The following is a 23,085-nucleotide window of genomic DNA, read 5'->3' on the forward strand; positions in this document are numbered from 1 at the left end:
GCTGCCACACGATCAGATAAGATCTAGAAAATAGCCCCTAGGCCTTAAGTTACAGTAACAAGGCACAGGTCTGAAAGGAACATTACTGGTATAACTTGCCACAGAGAGGAACATAGAGTGTGAGTGTGTGTGTGTGTGTGTGTGTGTGTGTGTGTGTGTGTGTGTGTGTGTGTGTGTGTGTGTGTGTGTGTGTGTGTGTGTGTGTGTGTGTGTGTGTGTGTGTGTGTGTGGAAAAACTAAACAGAGGAGGGTTGCCTGCAACAGGTTCTCTATGGGAGGGAAGTAGGTGTAGATAGCCTGCATTGGCATCCTATGGGTCTTATCAATCCCCTATTGGATAAATACTATATCCTGTCACATGTTTAAGATATGTTGTGTATAATATTGTTGAATACACTGTATGTTATGTGATGTAGTGCTTTGGAGACCAAGACGAAGTATACGCTATATTCTCCCACCACTCACCATTCATGCTCAGGTAAGTGTGAGTTATCAGTAATGACACTTTCGTGATTCACAAAAAAATACTCATGATTGTTCAAAATGTATCCAATATCTTGTAAAATATTCAAGATTATTCAAAATATGCAAGTTTGATCGTTGTTAATTAAGGAAGGATATTATGGCATTCATTTAGCAAATTATGCAAGGAAAAACATTTAGATATTACAGTAATTACTGCCATATCACATAGTCCATCCTAGGGCATGGAACTCGGCTTCATCCAAAGATTACAATGGCACCTCATTTATGAAAAGCAGCTGTCACTCATTATAAGTTAGTACGTCATTATAGTACGTCATGGGAGAATCACTTGTTTTTTTTATGAGGAGAGCATAAGTTTCGATTCTTCGAAAATGCTTTAGTGAATTCCTAATGAAAGGCGTGTCAGGACTGTTTCGGTCAGTCCTGCTATATCTTCAAAAAGGAAGGGTGCTTTTAGTTACTGAGAATCGCTGGGAGCCTATCGAGTTAGGCATATAAGACAATAGCGTGTTCTGACATCTCAGGTGAGTAGTTTTGCTAGTTTTACCTTCTGTAATTCATACACTCACACAGTTTGCAATGCTCAACCTCCATATACTTATTATCTATTGTTGCAGTGTATTGGCACTAGACCTTTAACTAATAACTTACAGGAATCAAGTTTAAGCTGATGGGCTCAACTTGCCAAAAGACATTCATATGTTATGAATATTTTTGCATTTGTACACATTTTTGCATTTTTACATTTGCATAGGATTATTTTCCAAATGTGCATTTAGCCTCTTAACCCTGCAAATGCATAATGTTTAATATTGGAACTCAAATGATTTTTCCTTGATATGAAGGCTGTCATACGACCAGATACTGTAAGATCTAAAAGTAAAGTGAATTGTCATTGAAAATAGCCTCTAGGCCTTAAGTTACAGTAACAAGGCACAGGTCTGAAAGGAACAAGTATTACTTCTATAACTTGTTGCCACAGAGAGGAACATAGTGAGTGTGTGTGTGTGTGTGTGTGTGTGTGTGTGTGTGTGCGCGTGCGTGCGTGCATGCGTGTGTGTATTGCTAAACATGGTTACTAAAATCTGTTGCAAAGAAACAAGGCGCAGGTCTGAAAGGAACAAGTATTACTGGTATAACTTGCCACAGAGAGGAACATAGGGAGTGTGTGTGTGTGTGTGTGTGTGTGGGAGAGTTGCCTGCAACAGGTTCTCTATGGGAGGGGAGTAGGTGTAGATAGCCTGCACAGGCATCCTTTGGGTCTTATCAATCCCCTATGGGATAAGTACTGTCATATGTATAAGATATGTTGTGTATAATATTGTTGAATACACTGTATGTTTTGTGATGTAGTGCTTTGGAGCCCAAGACGAAGTACACGCTATCTTATATTCTCCCACCGCTCACCATTCATGCTCAGGTAAGTGTGAGTTATCAGTAATGACACTTTCGTGATTCACAAAAAAATACTCATGATTGTTCAAAATGTATCCAGTATTTTGTAAAATATTCAAGATTATTCAAAATATGCAAGTTTGATCGTTGTTAATTAAGGAAGGATATTATGGCATTCATTTAACAAATTATGCAAGGAAAAACATTTAGATATTACAGTAATTACTGCCATATCACATAGTCCATCCTAGGGCATGGAACTCGGCTTCATCCAAAGATTACAATGGCACCTCATTTATGAAAAGCAGCTGTCACTCATTATAAGTTAGTACGTCATTATAGTACGTCATGGGAGAATCACTTGTTTTTTTATGAGGAGAGCATAAGTTTCGATTCTTCGAAAATGCTTTAGTGAATTCCTAATGAAAGGCGTGTCAGGACTGTTTCGGTCAGTCCTGCTATATCTTCAAAAAGGAAGGGTGCTTTTAGGCTGCGTTTAGACTGCAGATCGGATATGCTCAATTCCGATTTTGTGCTCATATCCGATTTTTTTGATTGCATGTTTACATCTACTTTCGCCAGTGACCCAAATCCGATCATGTGTGTTTACATTTGCCAGACACTTGAAATGGCCCGCATGCGCATGGGCTAAAAGTTTCTTGTAGGGTAGAACCAGCACAATCGTAACACTTTTTTATTTTCTCAGTTCAAACTAGCTTTACACAAAGACGATAGCCTTGAGAGCAGTGAAACTTGACCAGAGTCATACATCTCTACTCCATGAAAGTTGAAACAGAATGTAACAAATATGTTGCAGTTTGTTAATAACTTAACTTAACAGTGACATGTAGGCTACCTTTGTTCCAACCTACGCAGCCATTAAAAAGTGCGGTAGGCTACAGTTGTAACAGTATAGCGTCATGGTTGTAACAGTGCTAAAATCGTGAATCCTATAACATATTTTAACACAAAACACTGCTGGCTTAAACAAAGAACATCTGTTTTCATATATAATCAACAAAAAAAGGTCCAAATGTATGACTGTTAAAAGTTGTATGAGTGATTAGCCATTGCAAACCATACGGTATTATGCTAGCTCACAATAACCTTTAAATAGGCTTATTTTGGTCCTATCGACTTGATAAAACCTGTTAATATAGTTGATGAACTGCTTATTTCTTACATGTCTGAAGCAATTGGTCCAACACTGATATTTGAAGTTGCTGTGTTAACCTTCATTGGGTGTGATCGCGGCACATAAAAATAATCCATAACTCGCAATCATAATTGCTCGCAACATGCGCGATAAAATCAGTTAATTTTGCCAGTGACGGGTGTTACAACTAACTCTTTTACTGTCTATGCAACTAACCCGCACAGGTCTAGGTCATGTTTTTTATTTTCATTTAATTGCATTTGCTGTGACTATATAAATCAAATGGCACTCATGTTAACTTGAAACAGATCGAGGGACTGACGAAATGAACGACATGTGATTGAAGTCTATACACAGTCAAATTTCACGAAGCAAAGTTTAACAAACAGAACTGCAGTTGCAGTTTTAAAAAATAGGCTAATAGCCTACAAATCGCGATGCTTGAATTTGGCACTTTTTTGCTTAATATCTCTGGTTGGCAGGCGCGTAGGAACGTAGTAGACCTAAGCATTGGGGGGGACAAGAATGAGTTCCGTTGCGCGCGCAATTTTTTTATATTAATAAATAAAGGGGGCGAATTATAAGTCACACAAGAGATAAACAAAACCTATTGCTAAGTTTTAATGGCCCTCTGTAAGATGCCGCTTTGAAAATATGTATTTCAGTCTTTTTCTTAACCTATTTGGAACTGGGAAGAACATCTGCACATAGGCTGTTCAGAACACATTTCTTCCCTGAAAACGCACACAGCTAGTCTGTAGGACAACTGACTCCCCCAATGCTTCCCTTTACGTGGTTGCATAAACGTTGCTTAAATGAAAATATGTTTCTTCTTCTTGACTTTTCATATGCCATCTAAGTAAATTTTATGTCAGCTGACAGATGGATGCGCGTTTTGGGCACAATGAATGGGTTTGCCCTTAGTTTAAATGGAGACGCAGGGAGAGCGCGCTGTGGCTATTGTTACCTGTATGCAGCCAGCTCAACAAAGTAACGTGGTTAGAAGATTCCTGTATGCTGCATTGCCGTGACCATTTCCTTGTGGATTTTTCTCATTGGAATACAGCTAACGAACACGAAAGCTGAGATTGCCTTGCGCATCAGTGTTGGAACGATACTCAACAAACTGTGAGATAAACATTGTTTTTCGTGTCTGGGAGATCTCGTTGTCGTTTTTGACTGTCGGCTTCTTATGTTTATTGTTTGGACGTATGGACACTGAACTTTGAGGGGGTGTTTGTTTGTGCATTATGAAGCTTTGTGTTAATTAGTATTTGTCGGGCCTTCACCTCAGCGCGTAAGTTGCGCGCTAGGTGGCCACGAACGAACTCATTGCTTAATTTGTGACAAAATACAGTGAGTAGCCTATTCATCTTTCATTTGTGTTTTTTCATTTGTTAGATAATGTTGCATGTTTGACGTAGTTTGTAAACAGGCATTCTGCCCGTTTATCTTAAGTCAACCGAGGCCTTCGGTTGCTCATATCCGCCCGTAACCTTATGTGCGTCGTGACAGTGTGTAGATTATAATAAGAGGCAAATTGTTACACATTTAATTTTAAAAGCATAGCCTATAACAGGATGAATAAAGTGTATGAACTTGCTAAATCCAGGTAACCAGATAATTAGGCTATGTGCCACGTCCGATTTCGCAAGTGATAAGCCTACATTTAAAAGCGACAGCCATAAGACTATATTTAGGCTATCGTAGACTACTGTATTCACCCACAATAGGCTATCCTCTTAACTATTTCGAAAAGAATGAAAGAAGGCCGTACACTAAATATTTGGACTGAGAGAGGAGCCTACATTAGCTTTCAGACACTCAAGGTGAGGAAGTGCTCCGCTGCATTATTGAGACGGGCTTCGTTTCGGGAAACATTCTTAAAACACAATGTAAAAGACCTCCGATGCGCAGCGATAGCTATAGTTATGGGGCCGTAACTCAGGAGGATATAATTGAGCTAAGTAATCAACAACATCTGTACTTTGCAGCGTTTTTCTTTCGGGAGGGGGTCCAACATTGGGGGTGTCCCGACCCCCGCGGTTCCTACGCGCCTGGGTTGTAGGCTATTTACAGTAGACCATTCATATTTGGATGGCTATAGGCCTACGATTGTAGATAATTAGGTAGGCTACAAATGTTTTATTCTCAATACATGGTCTACGGAAACGTAATAGTCTATCAAAGTATCAAATAGGGCAACTTTTAACACGCTCCGAGTCCGCCAGCGCGCCCACTTGGAATTGTAACCTGACGTCACCAGGCGCAAAATTGTCACAGATTAATGACGTGTGGGACGCATTGCACTGGAATATCCGATTTGTCTGTTTAGACTGTAGACACATGCACACAAATCCGATCCATATCTGATTTAAAACCACATACGAAAGGGGCCTGTATCCGATCTGAGGAGATCGGAATTCATGTGTTTTTTTTCTGTTTACACTGTCGTGGCACAGATCGGATACGTGCCACATGAGAGCAAAAAATCGGATTTGGGTCACTTCAAACTGGCAGTGTAAACGCAGCCTTAGTTACTGAGAATCGCTGGGAGCCTATCGAGTTAGGCATATAAGACAATAGCGTGTTCTGACATCTCAGGTGAGTAGTTTTGCTAGTTTTACCTTGTGTAATTCATACACTCACACAGTTTGCAATGCTCAACCTCCATATACTTATTATCTATTGTTGCAGTGTATTGGCACTAGACCTTTAACTAATAACTTACAGGAATCAAGTTTAAGCTGATGGGCTCAACTTGCCAAAAGACATTCATATGTTATGAATATTTTTGCATTTGTACACATTTTTGCATTTTTACATTTGCATAGGATTATTTTCCAAATGTGCATTTAGCCTCTTAACCCTGCAAATGCATAATGTTTAATATTGGAACTCAAATGATTTTTCCTTGATATGAAGGCTGTCATACGACCAGATACTGTAAGATCTAAAAGTAAAGTGAATTGTCATTGAAAATAGCCTCTAGGCCTTAAGTTACAGTAACAAGGCACAGGTCTGAAAGGAACAAGTATTACTGGTATAACTTGTTGCCACAGAGAGGAACATAGTGAGTGTGTGTGTGTGTGTGTGTGTGTGTGTGTGTGTGTGTGTGTGCGCGTGCGTGCGTGCATGCGTGTGTGTATTGCTAAACATGGTTACCAAAATCTGTTGCAAAGAAACAAGGCACAGGTCTGAAAGGAACACGTATTACTGGTATAACTTGCCACAGAGAGGAACATAGGGAGTATGTGTGTGTGTGTGTGTGTGTGTGTGTGTGTGTGTGTGTGTGTGTGTGTGTGTGTGTGTGTGTGTGTGTGTGTGTGTGTGTGTGTGTGTGTGTGTGTGTGTGTGGAAAAACTTAACAGAGGAGAGTTGCCTGCAACAGGTTCTCTATGGGAGGGGAGTAGGTGTAGATAGCCTGCACAGGCATCCTTTGGGTCTTATCAATCCCCTATGGGATAAATACTGTCACATGTATAAGATATGTTGTGTATAATATTGTTGAATACACTGTATGTTTTGTGATGTAGTGCTTTGGAGCCCAAGACGAAGTATACGCTATCTTATATTCTCCCACCGCTCACCATTCATGCTCAGGTAAGTGTGAGTTATCAGTAATGACACTTTCGTGATTCACAAAAAAATACTCATGATTGTTCAAAATGTATCCAGTATTTTGTAAAATATTCAAGATTATTCAAAATATGCAAGTTTGATCGTTGTTAATTAAGGAAGGATATTATGGCATTCATTTAACAAATTATGCAAGGAAAAACATTTAGATATTACAGTAATTACTGCCATATCACATAGTCCATCCTAGGGCATGGAACTCGGCTTCATCCAAAGATTACAATGGCACCTCATTTATGAAAAGCAGCTGTCACTCATTATAAGTTAGTACGTCATTATAGTACGTCATGGGAGAATCACTTGTTTTTTTATGAGGAGAGCATAAGTTTCGATTCTTCGAAAATGCTTTAGTGAATTCCTAATGAAAGGCGTGTCAGGACTGTTTCGGTCAGTCCTGCTATATCTTCAAAAAGGAAGGGTGCTTTTAGTTACTGAGAATCGCTGGGAGCCTATCGAGTTAGGCATATAAGACAATAGCGTGTTCTGACATCTCAGGTGAGTAGTTTTGCTAGTTTTACCTTCTGTAATTCATACACTCACACAGTTTGCAATGCTCAACCTCCATATACTTATTATCTATTGTTGCAGTGTATTGGCACTAGACCTTTAACTAATAACTTACAGGAATCAAGTTTAAGCTGATGGGCTCAACTTGCCAAAAGACATTCATATGTTATGAATATTTTTGCATTTGTACACATTTTTGCATTTTTACATTTGCATAGGATTATTTTCCAAATGTGCATTTAGCCTCTTAACCCTGCAAATGCATAATGTTTAATATTGGAACTCAAATGATTTTTCCTTGATATGAAGGCTGTCATACGACCAGATACTGTAAGATCTAAAAGTAAAGTGAATTGTCATTGAAAATAGCCTCTAGGTCTTAAGTTACAGTAACAAGGCACAGGTCTGAAAGGAACAAGTATTACTGGTATAACTTGTTGCCACAGAGAGGAACATAGTGAGTGTGTGTGTGTGTGTGTGTGTGTGCGCGTGCGTGCGTGCGTGCGTGCGTGCGTGCATGCGTGTGTGTATTGCTAAACATGGTTACTAAAATCTGTTGCAAAGAAACAAGGCACAGGTCTGAAAGGAACAAGTATTACTGGTATAACTTGCCACAGAGAGGAACATAGGGAGTGTGTGTGTGTGTGTGTGTGTGTGTGTGTGTGTGTGTGTGTGTGTGTGTGTGTGTGTGTGTGTGTGTGTGTGTGTGTGTGTGTGTGTGTGTGTGTGTGTGTGTGTGTGTGTGTGTGTGTGGAAAAACTTAACAGAGGAGAGTTGCCTGCAACAGGTTCTCTATGGGAGGGGAGTAGGTGTAGATAGCCTGCACAGGCATCCTTTGGGTCTTATCAATCCCCTATGGGATAAATACTGTCACATGTATAAGATATGTTGTGTATAATATTGTTGAATACACTGTATGTTTTGTGATGTAGTGCTTTGGAGCCCAAGACGAAGTATACGCTATCTTATATTCTCCCACCGCTCACCATTCATGCTCAGGTAAGTGTGAGTTATCAGTAATGACACTTTCGTGATTCACAAAAAAATACTCATGATTGTTCAAAATGTATCCAATATTTTGTAAAATATTCAAGATTATTCAACATACCGGTATGCAAGTTTGATCGTTGTCAATTAAGGAAGGATATTATGGCATTCCTTTAACAAGTTATGCAAGGAAAAACATATGACATTTAGATATTAATTACTGCCATATCATATAGTCTATGTAAATGGTAAGCAGGCACTTAGCATTTGTGTGAACACCCCTCCTAGGTTCTGAAAAGGGTCCTTGAAGAAGACTAACAGTATATTGGAAATCAGGATGACCTCCTAGCAACTGTTTGGATTATTGTGTTCTACAGAATGGGCAAGTATACAGCAGGGCATTTTACATGTTTTTATTTAGGCCTTATGTACTGTATAGTGGTTGTTTGACGAAAACTACAGTCAGAAAGGGCTGCAACCAAGAATTATTTATAATGGTTTACTCTGTTGATAAATTCTATTTGATTGATAGGAAATCATAAAAAAATATCTTCCACTATTTCCCAAAGCTGCTGATAAGTGTTTCCCAAACTTTGTCAGACTAATGAGGACCACAAATAGGCCTAATAATAATAATAATAATAATAATAATAATAAAAAAAAAAACAACTCACAGACAACTTAACTAACCTAAATATCCCGGAAACTAACAATTAGACCAGCTTGAATATGTTACAAAATACTCACTGAATTGTATTTGCACCTTAGGCTTAATTTGATCCTTTTAATTAACTCTGTCTCAGCTTGATACTAGTTATGCTAGTAGCAAGATAATCATAATCCACATTGTCTTTCGGTCAGATTTATAATTTTTAACATAAACTGTTTCCTAACATTTTTGAGGAAATGCAACGTGTGCATGCTTGATCCAAGCATTCCAGCTGTACCTCATTTTTCAATATTGAAAAATGTGATTCGGGTCAAAAGTTATGTGCATTACCACACAAACATCCGAAACAGCAAAACACAATTTTGCTAGATGCAGAACCCCCTAAAGGTCAAAGGGCACTAAATTGTGTGTGTGTCCTCACGATGGAGTCACGAGCCTGTATCAGTTTTGTTTTGATAGATGAAAGTGTTGCTCAGATACAGTGTGATGTTAGTTTCTTTTTGGACTTTGCTGCAGATTTTGATTGGCTGTGACGAGCAAATGCTTTCAAAGGTGTAATATAAGAGCCAAATAGGGAATAGTTCATCTGAATTTATAATTTAGTTCAAAACAGTTAAAATGGTAAAAAGTATTTTTGAAAATTCATCAGATGTGTATTGTTTTAAAATGCATAATTTGGTAATGTTTAAAGGAACCGTATGTAGGATTTTGGCCAAAACGAGTACTGCAATTACTTTCAAAATACTGTAGAGCGGTGAATCGCCTCCCCCTCCCCCTGAGTCACGGTTGCCAGCTAGCTCCAGCAGGAACGTAGGCTGCTAGCTTTCAATGGCAAGTGCTGTTTTCCTCAGCATAAAAACAGAGAAACGAACTCTGATAATGCATTGCTAACGTTAGCAATGACTACTAGCTGCTTTTATTTCCCAAACAATTCCTTAGCCTACCTTTTCAATTCAATGACCCAGCTCCTCCATATGGCCAACATACTTTGAACAAACTTGCATAATTTGTTCAACTGTCATAAATAGGCTATTTAAAATGTCCATTTACAGTAGCCTACAAGTAAGTTAGCCAAACTGATGAATCTTTACCTGTCCAGAAGCAAATTAACAACACTGACGTCTGTCTTCAAATTCTTCTCCGTTTTCAGCCGTCTCAATCTCCTAAATCCTTGTTTTACTTAGAGTATTTCGGATTCATAACAAGGTCTTTTAGGTTCCATAAGACGTTTTTTATCCAACACGTTTGTAGCTGCAGCTGTCTATGGTGGTAACTAGCATAGCTGGCAACCCGGATGGCGAAATACTACTGACTTCGTGATTCGTAGATAAGTGTAGGGCGGCGCAACATAACAACATCAACATCAGTTGAGGGCCGCAACTTCACTTTTAAATGAAAATATCTTGGCCGGACTACTGTTGTCAGTGATATAAGTATTCGAAATTAGCATGATTTCTAAATGTCTAGTGACATATCAGGGCCATTTTATGATTAATGGAAATACATTTCCTACATACGGTTCCTTTAAGTCTGATAACTTTGCAGTACTTGAGCTTCCAATTAGATATCTCAACGTCATAGCGTAATTGATTGGACGTAATTAGTTTAGTTTGAAGTCAGAGACGTTGGAAGCAGCACAGTTTTTTGACCGTGCGAGCCATGTCTGTATAATTTTATGTTTTTATAAGTAAACATTTTCAAAAGCAGATTTTTTGGTTTCCTCGCATTTCAAATACTGGTTGTAATTAGACTGACTTCAAAAGGTGGTACAGAAGACTTAGGACCAACAAGGTGCCACTACAGAAGGGTAGTTTTATTACAGTGCATGAAAATGCACTGTACTGTTCTTCCTAGGCTTCTTCTTATTATTCTTCTTCTAACGTATTTAATGCAGCTTCAACCGTTTGACGTAGAAACTTCATTCAAACTTTGTAACGTAGGTCTTGCTTAGGACACCCGTGCTATGAATTTTTCAACTTTGTAACTTTTATACTTTTTAAACTATTAGTTAAAAACTATTACAATTTCCCCCATAGACTTAACATTGCTCATTATGACATCACGGCAGCAATTAGAATGTTAGCCCAGCTGGTCAGCCCAGAGCCATATAAAGGGAGAGTTGCGACAACCCGGGTACAGAAAATTCGGTTTGTGACGTGGTTCGTGTAACTTCAAATAGTTCAAAATAGTTCCCGGAAGCGATTGACTGTTCCGTCTTTTACTGTCTGTTAACGAGAACGCTATTAGTGTTCGATCCTAACTTCCGGGAACTATTGTTGAGAAAATATGGAACATTAGCGTCAATGGAGTTGTCGCAACTCTCTCTTTATATGGCTCTGGGTCAGCCACCTGGGCACCAACTGTCAGTTTCTCTCAGGCTTTAAGCATACAATCTCTCTGAAGACTACATATCCTGTTAACTGTTTCCTCTGTCCACAACTGTTTCAAAATAAAAGTCCTCACTGCAATAATACACTATTAAATCATTTAACCATTGAAACTACTCAACTATTTAACTGTTCAACCATTCCAACTGTCAGTTATCATCAACTATGCCTCCAGTCAACTACATGAAACCTCCATGTACCTAGCAACCAACATAGCAACCATTGAAATTAAGCATGTATGACCGTTTCCATAGCAACCAACATGATTATACTGCAGTAACTTCTTGTTTCCTGATAGTGGCCACCATGGATAACCTAGCAACAAATGTTTCAAAATAAAAGTCCTCACTGGCAAGTTAGCTAGTTACCATGGTTAGCATAGTTAGCATTATTAGCATAGTTAGCATTTTTAGCATAACTGCTAGAAATGATAAGCTAAGTTAGCTAATCAACCTGGTTAGCATTTTTAGCATTGTTAGCATAGTTAGCATTTTTAGCATAACTGCAAAAAATCATCAACTAAGTCAGCTAATCAACCTGGTTAGCATTGTTAGCAATTTTAGCATTGTTAGCATAGTTAGCATTTTTAACATTATTGCTAGAAATCATCAGTTAAGTTAGCTAATCAAACTGGTTAGCATTGTTAATAAAGTTAGCATTGTTACCATAGTTAGCATTTTTAGCATAACTGCTAGAAATCATTAGCTAAGTTAACTAATCAACCTGGTTAGCACTGTGAGCATAGTTAGCATAGTTAACATTTTTACCATAACTGCAAGAAATCAGTAGCTAAGTTAACCAATCAACCTGGTTATCATTGTTACCATAGTTAACATTTTAACAGGAAATCATTAGTTAAGTTAGAACTGGAATGTTTCAGCTTTAAACTGTCTACCTTCACACTATCAACTCTCTGTAAACTATGCAACCACCATGTTTACCCTAGCTACACCTTAGTAACCATATCCACATTATCTATCTATTTTTGCATTTTCATGCACTGGTAATTCCTTGGAATTGCATTTCTAGTTTTTAACATTACTCTATCAACAGAAATATTTACATCGATAGTCTGGCGTTACAATACTGTATAGGTAACACTTTACTTGACGGTTTCATTCATAACACATTCATAACAGCTGTCATGAACTGCACATGGAGTATTCATGACTGATTCATGAAACATGACTCAACATTCATACCAACACTTTCATGAATGTGGAAGACAAAACTACAAAAACTTGTCAAAATAAAAGTCCATCTAGTAATACATATGTAGGGTATTATGAATCCTCTCCAGCGTTTGTAAACATCTCATGAATGCTTTATGAAGTCTACTTCAAATGTCACTTTACTATACGAGTTGTGAAGTATTCATCATATTGGGAAGTGAACTACTGACCATCTGTGGACCTCTGAATGGTTGGACATTCCTATTTTATATATCTATATCGTCATTGGTGTAGACAATTATGCATTCTTCACAGGTTACTATCATAAAATAAACAAACAGACAAACAAAAAACTAAATTCTCCTGGAAACTGGACTTCCCCTTTGACTAAGATGTGACACGATCAGATTGGCTAAAACAAAAAAGACAGTAATGCTGCTTTGCCATTGTTGGACTTTTATTTTGACAAGTTTTTGACGTTTTGTCTTCCACATTCATGAAAGTGTTAGTATGAATGTTGAGTTATGTCTCATGAAACAGTCATGAATGCTTCATGTGCAGTTCATGACAGCTGTTATGAATGTGTTATGAACGAACCCGTCAAGTAAAGTGTTACCGACTGTTTTTAGTGGCAGCCTAGCACAGACCGTTTACTTGTGCTAACTCTGCAACTTGGGGCAGCTGTGGCCTACTGGTTAGGGCTTCAAGCTTGTAACCGGAGGGTTGCCGGTTTGATCCCCAACCAGTCCATGAGCTCACTGCTCCAGGTTAGTGTGTTCACCTCATTGTGTGTTCACTGTGTGCTGTGTGTGTTCATTAATTCTCGGTTGGGATAAATGCAGAGACCAAATACCTTGTATATGCAAATATACATGGCCAATAAGCTGGATTTGATTTAGAGGGATGAAACGTGTTGAAAACAGTCCAGTGATGAATATCACTCTGGCTATGTCCAAAATTCTGAACCACCCCTTTAAGCAAGCAAGCAACAGTGTAGACTGTAGAATAGCTACATAAACTCAATGTTAGGACTATTCAAATATTGGTTTTACATACACGACCCACATACAGTACACTCACAACTTTGCTTTGGAGTCGTGCATAGACACACTGAAGCACTGAAACTCACAAAGCTTTTGGGAAACCCTGCTTAGAACCCTTCTAAACTTTTTTAATTTTAGTTTTTAGAAAGTGTTATCAAGTTAAATAGAATTTTGCACACTGTGAATTAGTGGTGGCTTAGTGAGCATGTATCATTTTAATATGGTACAAATGAAATAGCTCATATTGTGTTTTCATTATCATTTTCTTTTCCTGTCTTTTTAGAGGATATAATAAAGTTGCCCATTGAGAAATGGACAGAGGACCAAGTGAGCTCCTGGCTACGTGACATCGGAGTAAAAGAGAAGTATGTTAGCAAGCTCTGTGATGAGGAAGTGGATGGACCTGTCCTCCGGGACATAACTGAAGACTATCTTGTAAAGAAAACAGGAATGAAATCAGGCCAAGTTTTTTTGATCCTCAACAACAGAGACCAGCTCATACAACCAATTAAAAAAACACAAAAGGTAAAAGGAAAACAGCAACAACCCACAAAAAAAGGAATCTCAGGGGGTCCAAAGGATGAAGACAAGCCAAAAATGGGAAAAGAGACAGAAAACCCATCTATGGTTTGCAAAAAGATCTTAGGCGGTCAGAAAGATGTAGAAACACCAATACAGCAACATCCCATCATTGCTAATAAAACCACAGGAATCCAGAAAGCTGCAGAAGAACCACAACCTGACCAAACACCTCCCGAGGAGGACAAAACAAATCCTGTAAAGGAGACCGTGGTCGTGCCACTCACAAAGAGGGACTGCAAACCCAGACCGTTCGGGAAAGAGGGCATTAATTTCACATATATCAGTTCCAATATCCTTCAGCCTGAAACGGGCATTTCTGATCTTATTTCACCCTGTCATGAGTACAAGTCATTTGCCGTTGCTGTAAAACAAAACCACACTAGATTACAGGCAAAGTTTGCTTATGAAACCCTCAGATTTGCTTCTGGTTGCATGAACATCAGATCTAATGGCACAATCCATTTTGGAGTTATGGATAGTAGGGAGGACACAGGCTATGTCCATGGTGAAATTATTGGCATACCAGTGCTAGAGAGAGACATGTATGTCGATGCTCTAGATTACATAGAGAGATGTTACTCTCGTTATTCTGAAGATGTACGGAAGTGCATACGTCCGCCAGAGTTCATTGAGGTGACTGACGTACATACAGGTGAGAATAGGTGTGTTGTGGAAGTTGACATTGTACCTTTACTAAACATTGTGAAGAGCAAAGTGTATACTGTTCGCCTGCCAAAGTTTAATGAGAGCACCAACAAGGTCGTGCTTGAGAAGGAGGCTGTCTATTGTAGAGTGGGTGCTTCAACCAAGCCAGTGGAAGACCGAGATGAGTTTTACCAGCGGGTCTCTACTCGGGATGCACAAAGAGAGGCTGCAGAGAACCATCAGTGTGTCACCATGCCAGAAGCCTGCCCAGATCTGGGGAGGAAACTCACAATGCTTATTACAGATGGGAACAAATATATTGAAAAGGGCAAATGGTTCATCCTGGTTACAAACAAATTCCACAGTGAACATTTGAGCAGCATTGACTTTTTGCTGAATATGAGGATCCTCTCTGTCTTTGATTTTGATCCTGATTCCAATTTGTCTGGACTCTGTCAGGAATACCTGAAACATCATGCTGCAAACTTGCAGTTCATGCACAACTACAAAACATCAAGTAGTTTGACCTTTGAAGAACTTGAAAAGAAAATGCATTTCTTTCAACAAACTAACTGGATCTTCTGCAATGGTCGCAATGATTTCAAAGGAGCGGAACCGTGTGATGACAAGACCTGGTTCACAACTAAAAGGACTCAACTCAAAGAATGTGTGTCACTGATCTGCAAACAGATCCTGCCCAAAGGTACCTTCACATTGATCTTCCTTCTTACTTCTCCAGTCGAGCAACCTCTCCTGCACACCTACAGTGAATTCTTCTCTGACATGGGGAGTCATAAAGACATCATTTGCATTTCAGAATCTGGGGATAACTTTGAAAAATGGCAGAGTTTTGCAGTGGGGAGTTTTTGTGATGAACGCACAGTGAACCGTTATAGTGTTGTCGATATTAAAATGAGCCATGTTAATGCAACACTTCAGCGTATTCAGTCTGTGGCTCCTCAAACCAAGCGTCTACCCACTTATTCAAAGTTAGAGTGTCTCCTTAAGAATCTAGAGGAGGAGAAGATGTATTCACTAGAAATTCTCTATATGGACCACTGTGATGAAACTAGAAGAGACGTCATTGAAGCTGAAAAAGAAAACATTGAACAGGACTTCTACCATGGCGGAAAAGTGAGCTGGATGAATTTCTGGCTGGCAGAGAAGAGGCATGTTTCGGAGGTCATTGAAAGGGATGCTTTCCACGAAATCTCAAAAATCCTCAGTGGCTGCCTTAATAACAGCGCAGATCAATTGCATGTTCACAGCCTCAACATATTTCATCACCCAGGCAGCGGGGGCAGCACTGTTGCCCGACAAGTCCTGTGGAAAAACCGGGAAAAGCTCAGATGTGCAGTTGTGAAACCATCATGTACTGCTGTCATAGCAGCTGAACATGCATGTCGCCTTCGAACATATGAGGAAAATGACATCCAAAAATGTGTGCCAGTCCTTTTGCTTGCAGAAGACTGCGATGATGATTTTTTAGGTGACTTAAAGAATGAGCTGGAGAATGCTACCAGACAAATTGCACAAGGAACACTGTGCTTCATTGTCCTTAGCTGTAGACGATCCTTTGATGGAGCAAAAAAGTGTAAGGAGGAACCATTTTACAATGTGCAGGTGACTCTCAAGCTATCAGATGTAGAAAAGGAGCAATTTGCTAGTATACTGGAGAAGCTTAAACAAATATACGAGCCAGAATTCATCTTGACATTTGTTCTGATGAGCAATGGATTTCAAGAAAAGGAGATTTCTAGTTATGTGGGAAATTTTGTGAATCATTTGCTTCAGGACCTTGACCATGACCATCTTGTCACTCATCTCTTCCTTTATGTGGCACTGCTGAACACTTATGTGCAGGACTCTTTCCTCTCCCGGTCCCATTGTGAAGCTCGATTTATTCGTTCTACACAGCTGGAAAAGTTCCAGTTACTCCAAGGTGATGTTACGGAAGAATTTCACCAGCATGCTTTTGAGGAAGCATTAACTAAGCAGGGAAGACTGGTTTTTATACACCAGAGAGATCAAATGACAAACATTAAATCCATCAGAATCATTCACCCCTTAGTTGCAAAAGAAATACTGCGGCAGCTCTTACGTCAGAAGCAGGAGAGTGAATTGGCTCTGGAACTTCTCCATGATGATGTCTTGTTTGAGCACAGGTTTGGGAGGGGAGACTATGTGAAGTTTCTGCGAGACTTGTTCATGAGGCGTGACAGGATCAGCAAAGGAGCCGAAGAGGACAGTTTCTTCTCCCCCCTTATTGAGCATGTGAGAGATACAGAAAGTTTCGAGACGGCAATTATTCTCCTCGAAGAGGCATACAAGCGTTTTGACAAGGATCCTCTATTTGCTCAACAATTGGCTCGCCTGAATTACAGTCAGGAGAAATTTGAAGAGGCAGAATGTTGGGCTGAACTAGCTGCCGAGAAATTGCCAAACAACCCATTTATTTTACACACCAAAGGCCATGTGTACAGGAAATGGTTCTACAAAAAGGTGTCAGTCCTAAAGAAAGAGAATAAAACAGGAGAAAGAATAGCAGATGCGGTCAGAACTGCTATCAAAGCCATGGATAGCTTTCAGGAGTGTCAGAGAGCATCTATTAAAGATGCTGAAACTATGAACATTGCAGGATTTTTTGCAGCAGCTGAAGTGGGATGTCGCTTATTGCAGCTATTTTTCACTTCATCTGTGTTCCCTAACCGAACAGAATGTGTGAAATATTTGCTCACTGACCACATTCCTGATGAGGTGAAGAGGCCATGGGAGGATTTTCACAGCAAGCTTAAAGATCTCCATATCATCATTCAGACATCTCTGGAGTGGATATCAGAGGACCTAAGCTATTTTCAGACAGACCCAAGTGCAGATGAGGAGGAGACTGAGGATCAAATAAAGCACCCTAAGAAGTGGTTGGTGGCAAAGTCCATAGAGTTTGGGGAATATTTCAAAGTACACAATGCTGGAATGTCTGGATCAGACATTCCAACCCCTGCCATGACACGCATGAAAATACGCCAGCTGGGTGGTGGACACATGACCAACATCTTCTCCATTTTGACTGATTCCAAAAAAAAAGATAAGGTCAAAGTTCTGGAGGACCTCATATATTTCTACAAACTACTGAAGGAAAATATGAATAAAATGGATCTTGTCAACTACATAGCATCTCACATAACTCTTAGCTGTCTCTCAACTCATTCTAAAGCACTGGCCTCTCTTAAAGAGCTTCAAGATCTCAGCCAGAAGTTTCCCAAGGACAAACGGAAATGTCAACCGAATGCTCTCTTCTTACTCACACTCCTGTTTTGGCCCGAAGACCATGACAGTGAAGAAGACAAGGAGAGAAAATATGAATCTGTGCTGTCTGCCGTCAAAGCTCTTTCAACCAGCTACTTTGACAAACTGAAGGACATTCCTCCAAGAAAAAGAAGAATTTACACACATTTTTTCTTGGGCAATGGAAATGGATTGGGGAAGATTGTTCACAAGAGCAAAGTAGAAGCAATCACAAAACCCCTGCCAGTTTCAGAGAAGAGAATGAGGTGGTACCATGGAGATGTGTGGAAGATGGCAGAAACGGGCAAACTGTTGAGACTGGTTTCTGGCAGGACAGCAGATGGAAATGTCTATCTGGAAGGCCCACAAAAGCTTGAATTCATGGTACCTGCCCTGAAAACAACATCTGTGCCCTATAGCAATGAAAATGTCACATTCTACTTGGGCTTCACGATGAGAGGCCCTATGGCATACAATGTCACTATTAAGAATAAGTGATGATCTAATGGGACCTGTGCTCTCATACAAAGAAATGACAAGAAATGTGCATGTTTCATATTCTACTGAAGTCAATCGATAAATAACCGTTGACATTTTTCATAAATCTTTTTGTGATCTTGTGGGGCTCTATATCTTTTGACAAGGCAAGCAGGTTATACAATTTTGTATATTGTCAAGTAATCAAATGCATTTAGCACTAATATGTCTGTTTTGATACACTGATACATTTTTCTGCCTTTTGAATTATCATATTATGCGTTATATAGACAGAACAATTGACACTTTATTGCTCAGATGAGTCTTCATTGGGACTGCCACCTACCATTTGGAAGGTTCTTGCAAAAGGTGCATTGCACTATAATGCAGAAAACTCAGCCTATATCTCAGCTATTGTTACTGTACATGCTTGGCTTCCTTTGAATGTGATTTATTGTTTTAATTTTGAATTGTGAAATATCAAATTATGACAAATATTGATATTGTTTTCATTATTATCCAGTCAGTAAATCCTATGTAATTATCTGAAACACAACCACTAAAACTATATTCAATTGCTGTGTGAATGTTTTATCTGACCACATGAGTTGTTCATGGCTTCTTGAATGAAATACAAAAGCAAAGCATCTTACCAGCACTAGATGGTAGTATTGTGCAATCTAGATAGCTCAGTTAAAGGTACCATCAAGGTATCAGACATTCGTTGATATTTTAACCAGCAAAATACCAAAGACTAAACTCACTAATCCCCTAGTAGTGAAGGGAGAGAGCAGTTACCCCACCTGGTCTCCGGGGCACCAAATCTGTAGCTTGCCGCAACACCAGAGAACAAAGCTGGTTGGTTTGGTATCCAGAGCGCCTACTCAATGTAGTGACAGTCGTCCATCACACCCCTACCCAAACTCCCCTTTGATTTCCCCAAACTATCATCTCCCCTTTCAGTGATTGGCTGAAACTATTGTGTGATGTTTGGGCCAAAGGCTTGCTCCACTGTTTGTTTGCAGTTAAAGAGCCAGTATGTGTACTCACAGAATGAGGAACTAACGGATCGTACAGTAAGGAGATGTTTGCTGAATGTGACGAAAATTGTTAGAATTGCTGACGGTACCTTTAAATGAGCGTAATGGATCAGCAGAGGCAGCACCTGAAAACCCTGCTGCACCAGTGCATCCATACGATGGGAATTATGTGCCAGCAATAATACTAACACAGTTGAACATAATGAATCCATTTAATATAAATATGGTTTTAAGATACTAAAGGAAAGCAACACACAATCAATGAAACCTCTCCAACTGCAGTGCACTTTGAAGAGATAGTTCAGTCTTTAATTACTTGAAATTCTGAATAGTCTTTTGAGCAGGAGAGTGAAAGAAACACAGGACCAATGGATGTGTAAAGTGAGCACACAAGGATGCGTAAGATGAGGAGGACACAAGGATGCGTAAGATCAGGTGGAAATGCAGCTAGATCTGCATACTGAGTTTATCCAAACCTTGTTCAAGAGGGGATTGATTTGGAAATCTGTTGCTTCACACTATGAGGAAGCGATATGTAAATGTCTCCCAAAGGTTAGGCAACCACAGATGATTGTGTACTAGATATTTTGCACATGTTGTATGTAGATTCCCCTATCCCACTTTTGTCTCAAGATGACCAGAGTTGTCCCTCAAAAGGTCCAGATTTGTAGATGAAATTACTGTACATTAAGGTTGATTCTGTGTTTTCTGAAGGTCCCGTTGAGGTTGTTTCTCTGTCAAAGGAATGTCTGCCTTTTGGTTCCCACGCTAGGTCAACCGGAGGGGTCACGCAAGACATTTTAACTGACTGACAACTCTCTCAACCAATCAGAGGCAGCATTTGGGGAAGGACAGTGAAGAATTACCAAGGCAACTGCTATTGTGGGCAGGAGAAGAACATTATATTTCCATGCAGTTAGTGTGTGATACGTCCTAAACCCTTCAGCATTCCACTGGTCTCTCTGGGATTTGTTCTCAGGGAAATAACAGCATACTTAAATTGTGTTGATGGTAGACTACATTATCTCACAATAGGTTTGTACTGTATCTTCCAACTGTGCCATAACAGATCAACCATGATGCACTAGTAGAATTCCTCCCCATGACAAAATGTTTTGTCATCCTGCAATATTAAAGATGTAGACGATGACATGTTTACAAATACTGTAAGGTAGACAGTTCACTTCTAGAACAAGAAGAAGCATGGCAGACATCCCAAGTCTCCCGGAAGTTCCGGGAGTCTCCTGCATATTAATAGCGACTCACTGATGCCCGCAAATTACTTCAAATCTCCCGGAATCTAGAGCGAGCGGGCAAGATCGCGCACACACGACACAGACTGTGCTCAAAACCGCGCACCGCATCTGTGTAGCGTGCACACGACAGAGAGGCAGAGCGATAGACTGTTCATGTGTGTGATAGTGTGCGTGTGTGTCTCATGAAGCATCCTGATTGGCATGTTTCGGTAAGTCAACCAATCAATTTCCAGTGTGGGCGGGATTATATCTCTTCTCCCGAACCGTATCAATAGGTTTCATTTCAAGTGCATATTATTCAGGCCGGCTAGTTGCCAGGGCTACATGAAAACAACAAACTCCTTAGACCTGTTTAAAGTTGCAATGGAATAAGAATAAAAGCCGTTTACATGAATAGTATAAGTAGCCCATAAAGTAATCTACATATTCTTACATGATTAGAAGTGCATTGGGCTATAGCCTGTATTGCCTTGTCTTCCTCTTTTTTTTTTTTTTTTTTTTTTGCGGGGGGGGGGATACCTCCCTGAAATGACTTTTTGCAGGTTGGGATGCCTGGCATGGGGAAAGGCCAAGTTCAAATCATAAGCAAGCAAGAAGAGTTAATCACTGATGATGGTCAGGATTAGGTTTTACTTGTATGTGTTGCATGGTTCTTCACACACACACACACACACACACAGACATAGGCAAACTGTAGCTTTCCAAGCATCACTACTTTATAGGGATGCAACTGACATCAACTGTGACGCATCACAACCTCTGGAAGACTCCATTCGGATGTTTCAGACACCTGAACTAGTGTTGCACGATATACCGATACTAGAAAGGTATCACAATACCTTAACGCAAAAAACGATACGATTTCCGACGATTTTAGTATCGATACTTTATTACTGTGTCTGTGCAAGAAGCTGCTCCAACTATCAGTCATGATCCTTGAACGCAGAGGCTAGTGGGCGTGGCTAACTTCCCCCTGTCACACGCAGCCACAGTGTGTGCACGCAGCAGGCTGCCTGTGAGTGAGTGAGAGGGAGAGAGATGGCTACAGGTTCAGGAGTGCCTGCCGACCGTCCTCGGCTTGCTGATCAAATAGACGGGCGAACTGAAGTCTGGAGCTATTTCGCATGTGTCGACAGAGAAGGCAAGCCCACAGACACAAGAGATGTAAACAAAAGCATGCAGGCAACGTCCAACTTCGCACAGCACCTTGCGGACAGACATCCCGACCTTAACAACGAATTCAAAGACCGAGAGGTCAGCGAATGTGATTGAAAACACCATGATTTTTTCAACACTGAATTTTGACGAGGCATAACGACCGAAAGCATAACCTCCTTGACGGAGGTAATGATTTCATTGGGGTTTGCTGTTTGTCTGTCTGTTTGCAAGATGAGTCAATGTTCACGCTGATAATTGTAACTTTAGCATAACTTGCAAACAATCTATTTAACATTCAATCAGTTCTGGTAATATTTATCATGGCATGTAGTCTCCCTTTTTTTATTATTATTTCTTAGATATGAGCTAGGCTACAAACTCTCTAGAGCCCATAGCCAGAATGTATTGAGTCCAAACATTAATTTATTAGCCATGAACGACATTCCATTAACTCAGCAGGCTAGACCTCATGTAGGCGTCATCAGATGGCCCACTGAGTAGAAGGCTAACTTGCTTATAATTTTAACACGTGTAATTTGTAACAACACAACACGTGTAATTTGTAACAAACAATAAAAAAAACTATCGACTAAAAAATAATGAACGTGCGGTGACAAATGATGAGCCCAGAATTGACCTGCACACTAGTGTATTTAATTAAACTCACATTTCTCTACACCTGGTGGAGGTTTGCGTCCTACTGAGCATATTGTCTGGATATACCAATAATAAATTATGGTCTCTGAAAGTCAGACAATCAAACTCATGAAATATTAAAGTACAGTAGGCTAACTTGTCCACTCCCTTTACCGGAAATGTTAAAGAAAAGTGGCCGGCAAATATGTTAACAAACAAGAGATTATGCTCATACTATACTGGGGAATAATAATAATTATTTTTATTAGTGTAATTTGCTAAAAGAAAAAAAAAACCCGGACAGGAACAAGCTGGTTAAAGTGAAACCGAACCAGACCATTATTGATCTTTTTTTCAGATATTTTAGAATTTCACCGTGGTATCGGTTCAGTATCGACTATCGAGGTATTTATGGCAGGTATCGAATCGAAGTAATAATTTTGGTATCGTGACAACACTAACCTGAACACAGAACTGATCTGAACTATTTATTTATTCAACATTATTTTTTACTCTGATTAGGTTTTCTTTCTCCTCTCCCTGATTGGTCTCAGGTCTACTTTC

General features: G+C 39.7%; 1 protein-coding gene and 1 pseudogene across 4 annotated transcripts; one reads left to right on the forward strand and one right to left on the reverse strand.

Moving 5' to 3' along the window:
* The window catches only part of LOC134098370 (cytochrome P450 2K1-like), a 298,065-nt pseudogene that overhangs the window by 87,387 nt on the left and 187,593 nt on the right, over window positions 1-23,085 (reverse strand).
* Window positions 457-19,011, forward strand: LOC134098167 (sterile alpha motif domain-containing protein 9-like). 4 transcript variants are annotated; one of them, XM_062551147.1, is made up of 5 exons: window positions 457-478; window positions 6,574-6,640; window positions 8,116-8,182; window positions 8,459-8,552; window positions 13,726-19,011. In XM_062551147.1, the coding sequence occupies exons 4-5, from the start codon at window positions 8,549-8,551 to the stop codon at window positions 18,450-18,452; spliced, it is 4,731 nt and encodes a 1,576-aa protein (XP_062407131.1). In that variant the 5' UTR covers window positions 457-478; window positions 6,574-6,640; window positions 8,116-8,182; window positions 8,459-8,548; the 3' UTR covers window positions 18,453-19,011. The 4 variants fall into 4 exon arrangements, with proteins under 4 accessions (XP_062407131.1, XP_062407130.1, XP_062407129.1 ...); XM_062551146.1 differs by lacking the exons at window positions 457-478; window positions 6,574-6,640 and adding exons at window positions 914-1,010; window positions 1,840-1,906; XM_062551145.1 differs by lacking the exon at window positions 457-478 and adding an exon at window positions 5,379-5,641.

The sequence above is a fragment of the Sardina pilchardus genome, chromosome 12 (genome assembly GCF_963854185.1).
Source record: "Sardina pilchardus chromosome 12, fSarPil1.1, whole genome shotgun sequence".
Classification (NCBI taxonomy): Eukaryota; Metazoa; Chordata; class Actinopteri; order Clupeiformes; family Clupeidae; genus Sardina; species Sardina pilchardus.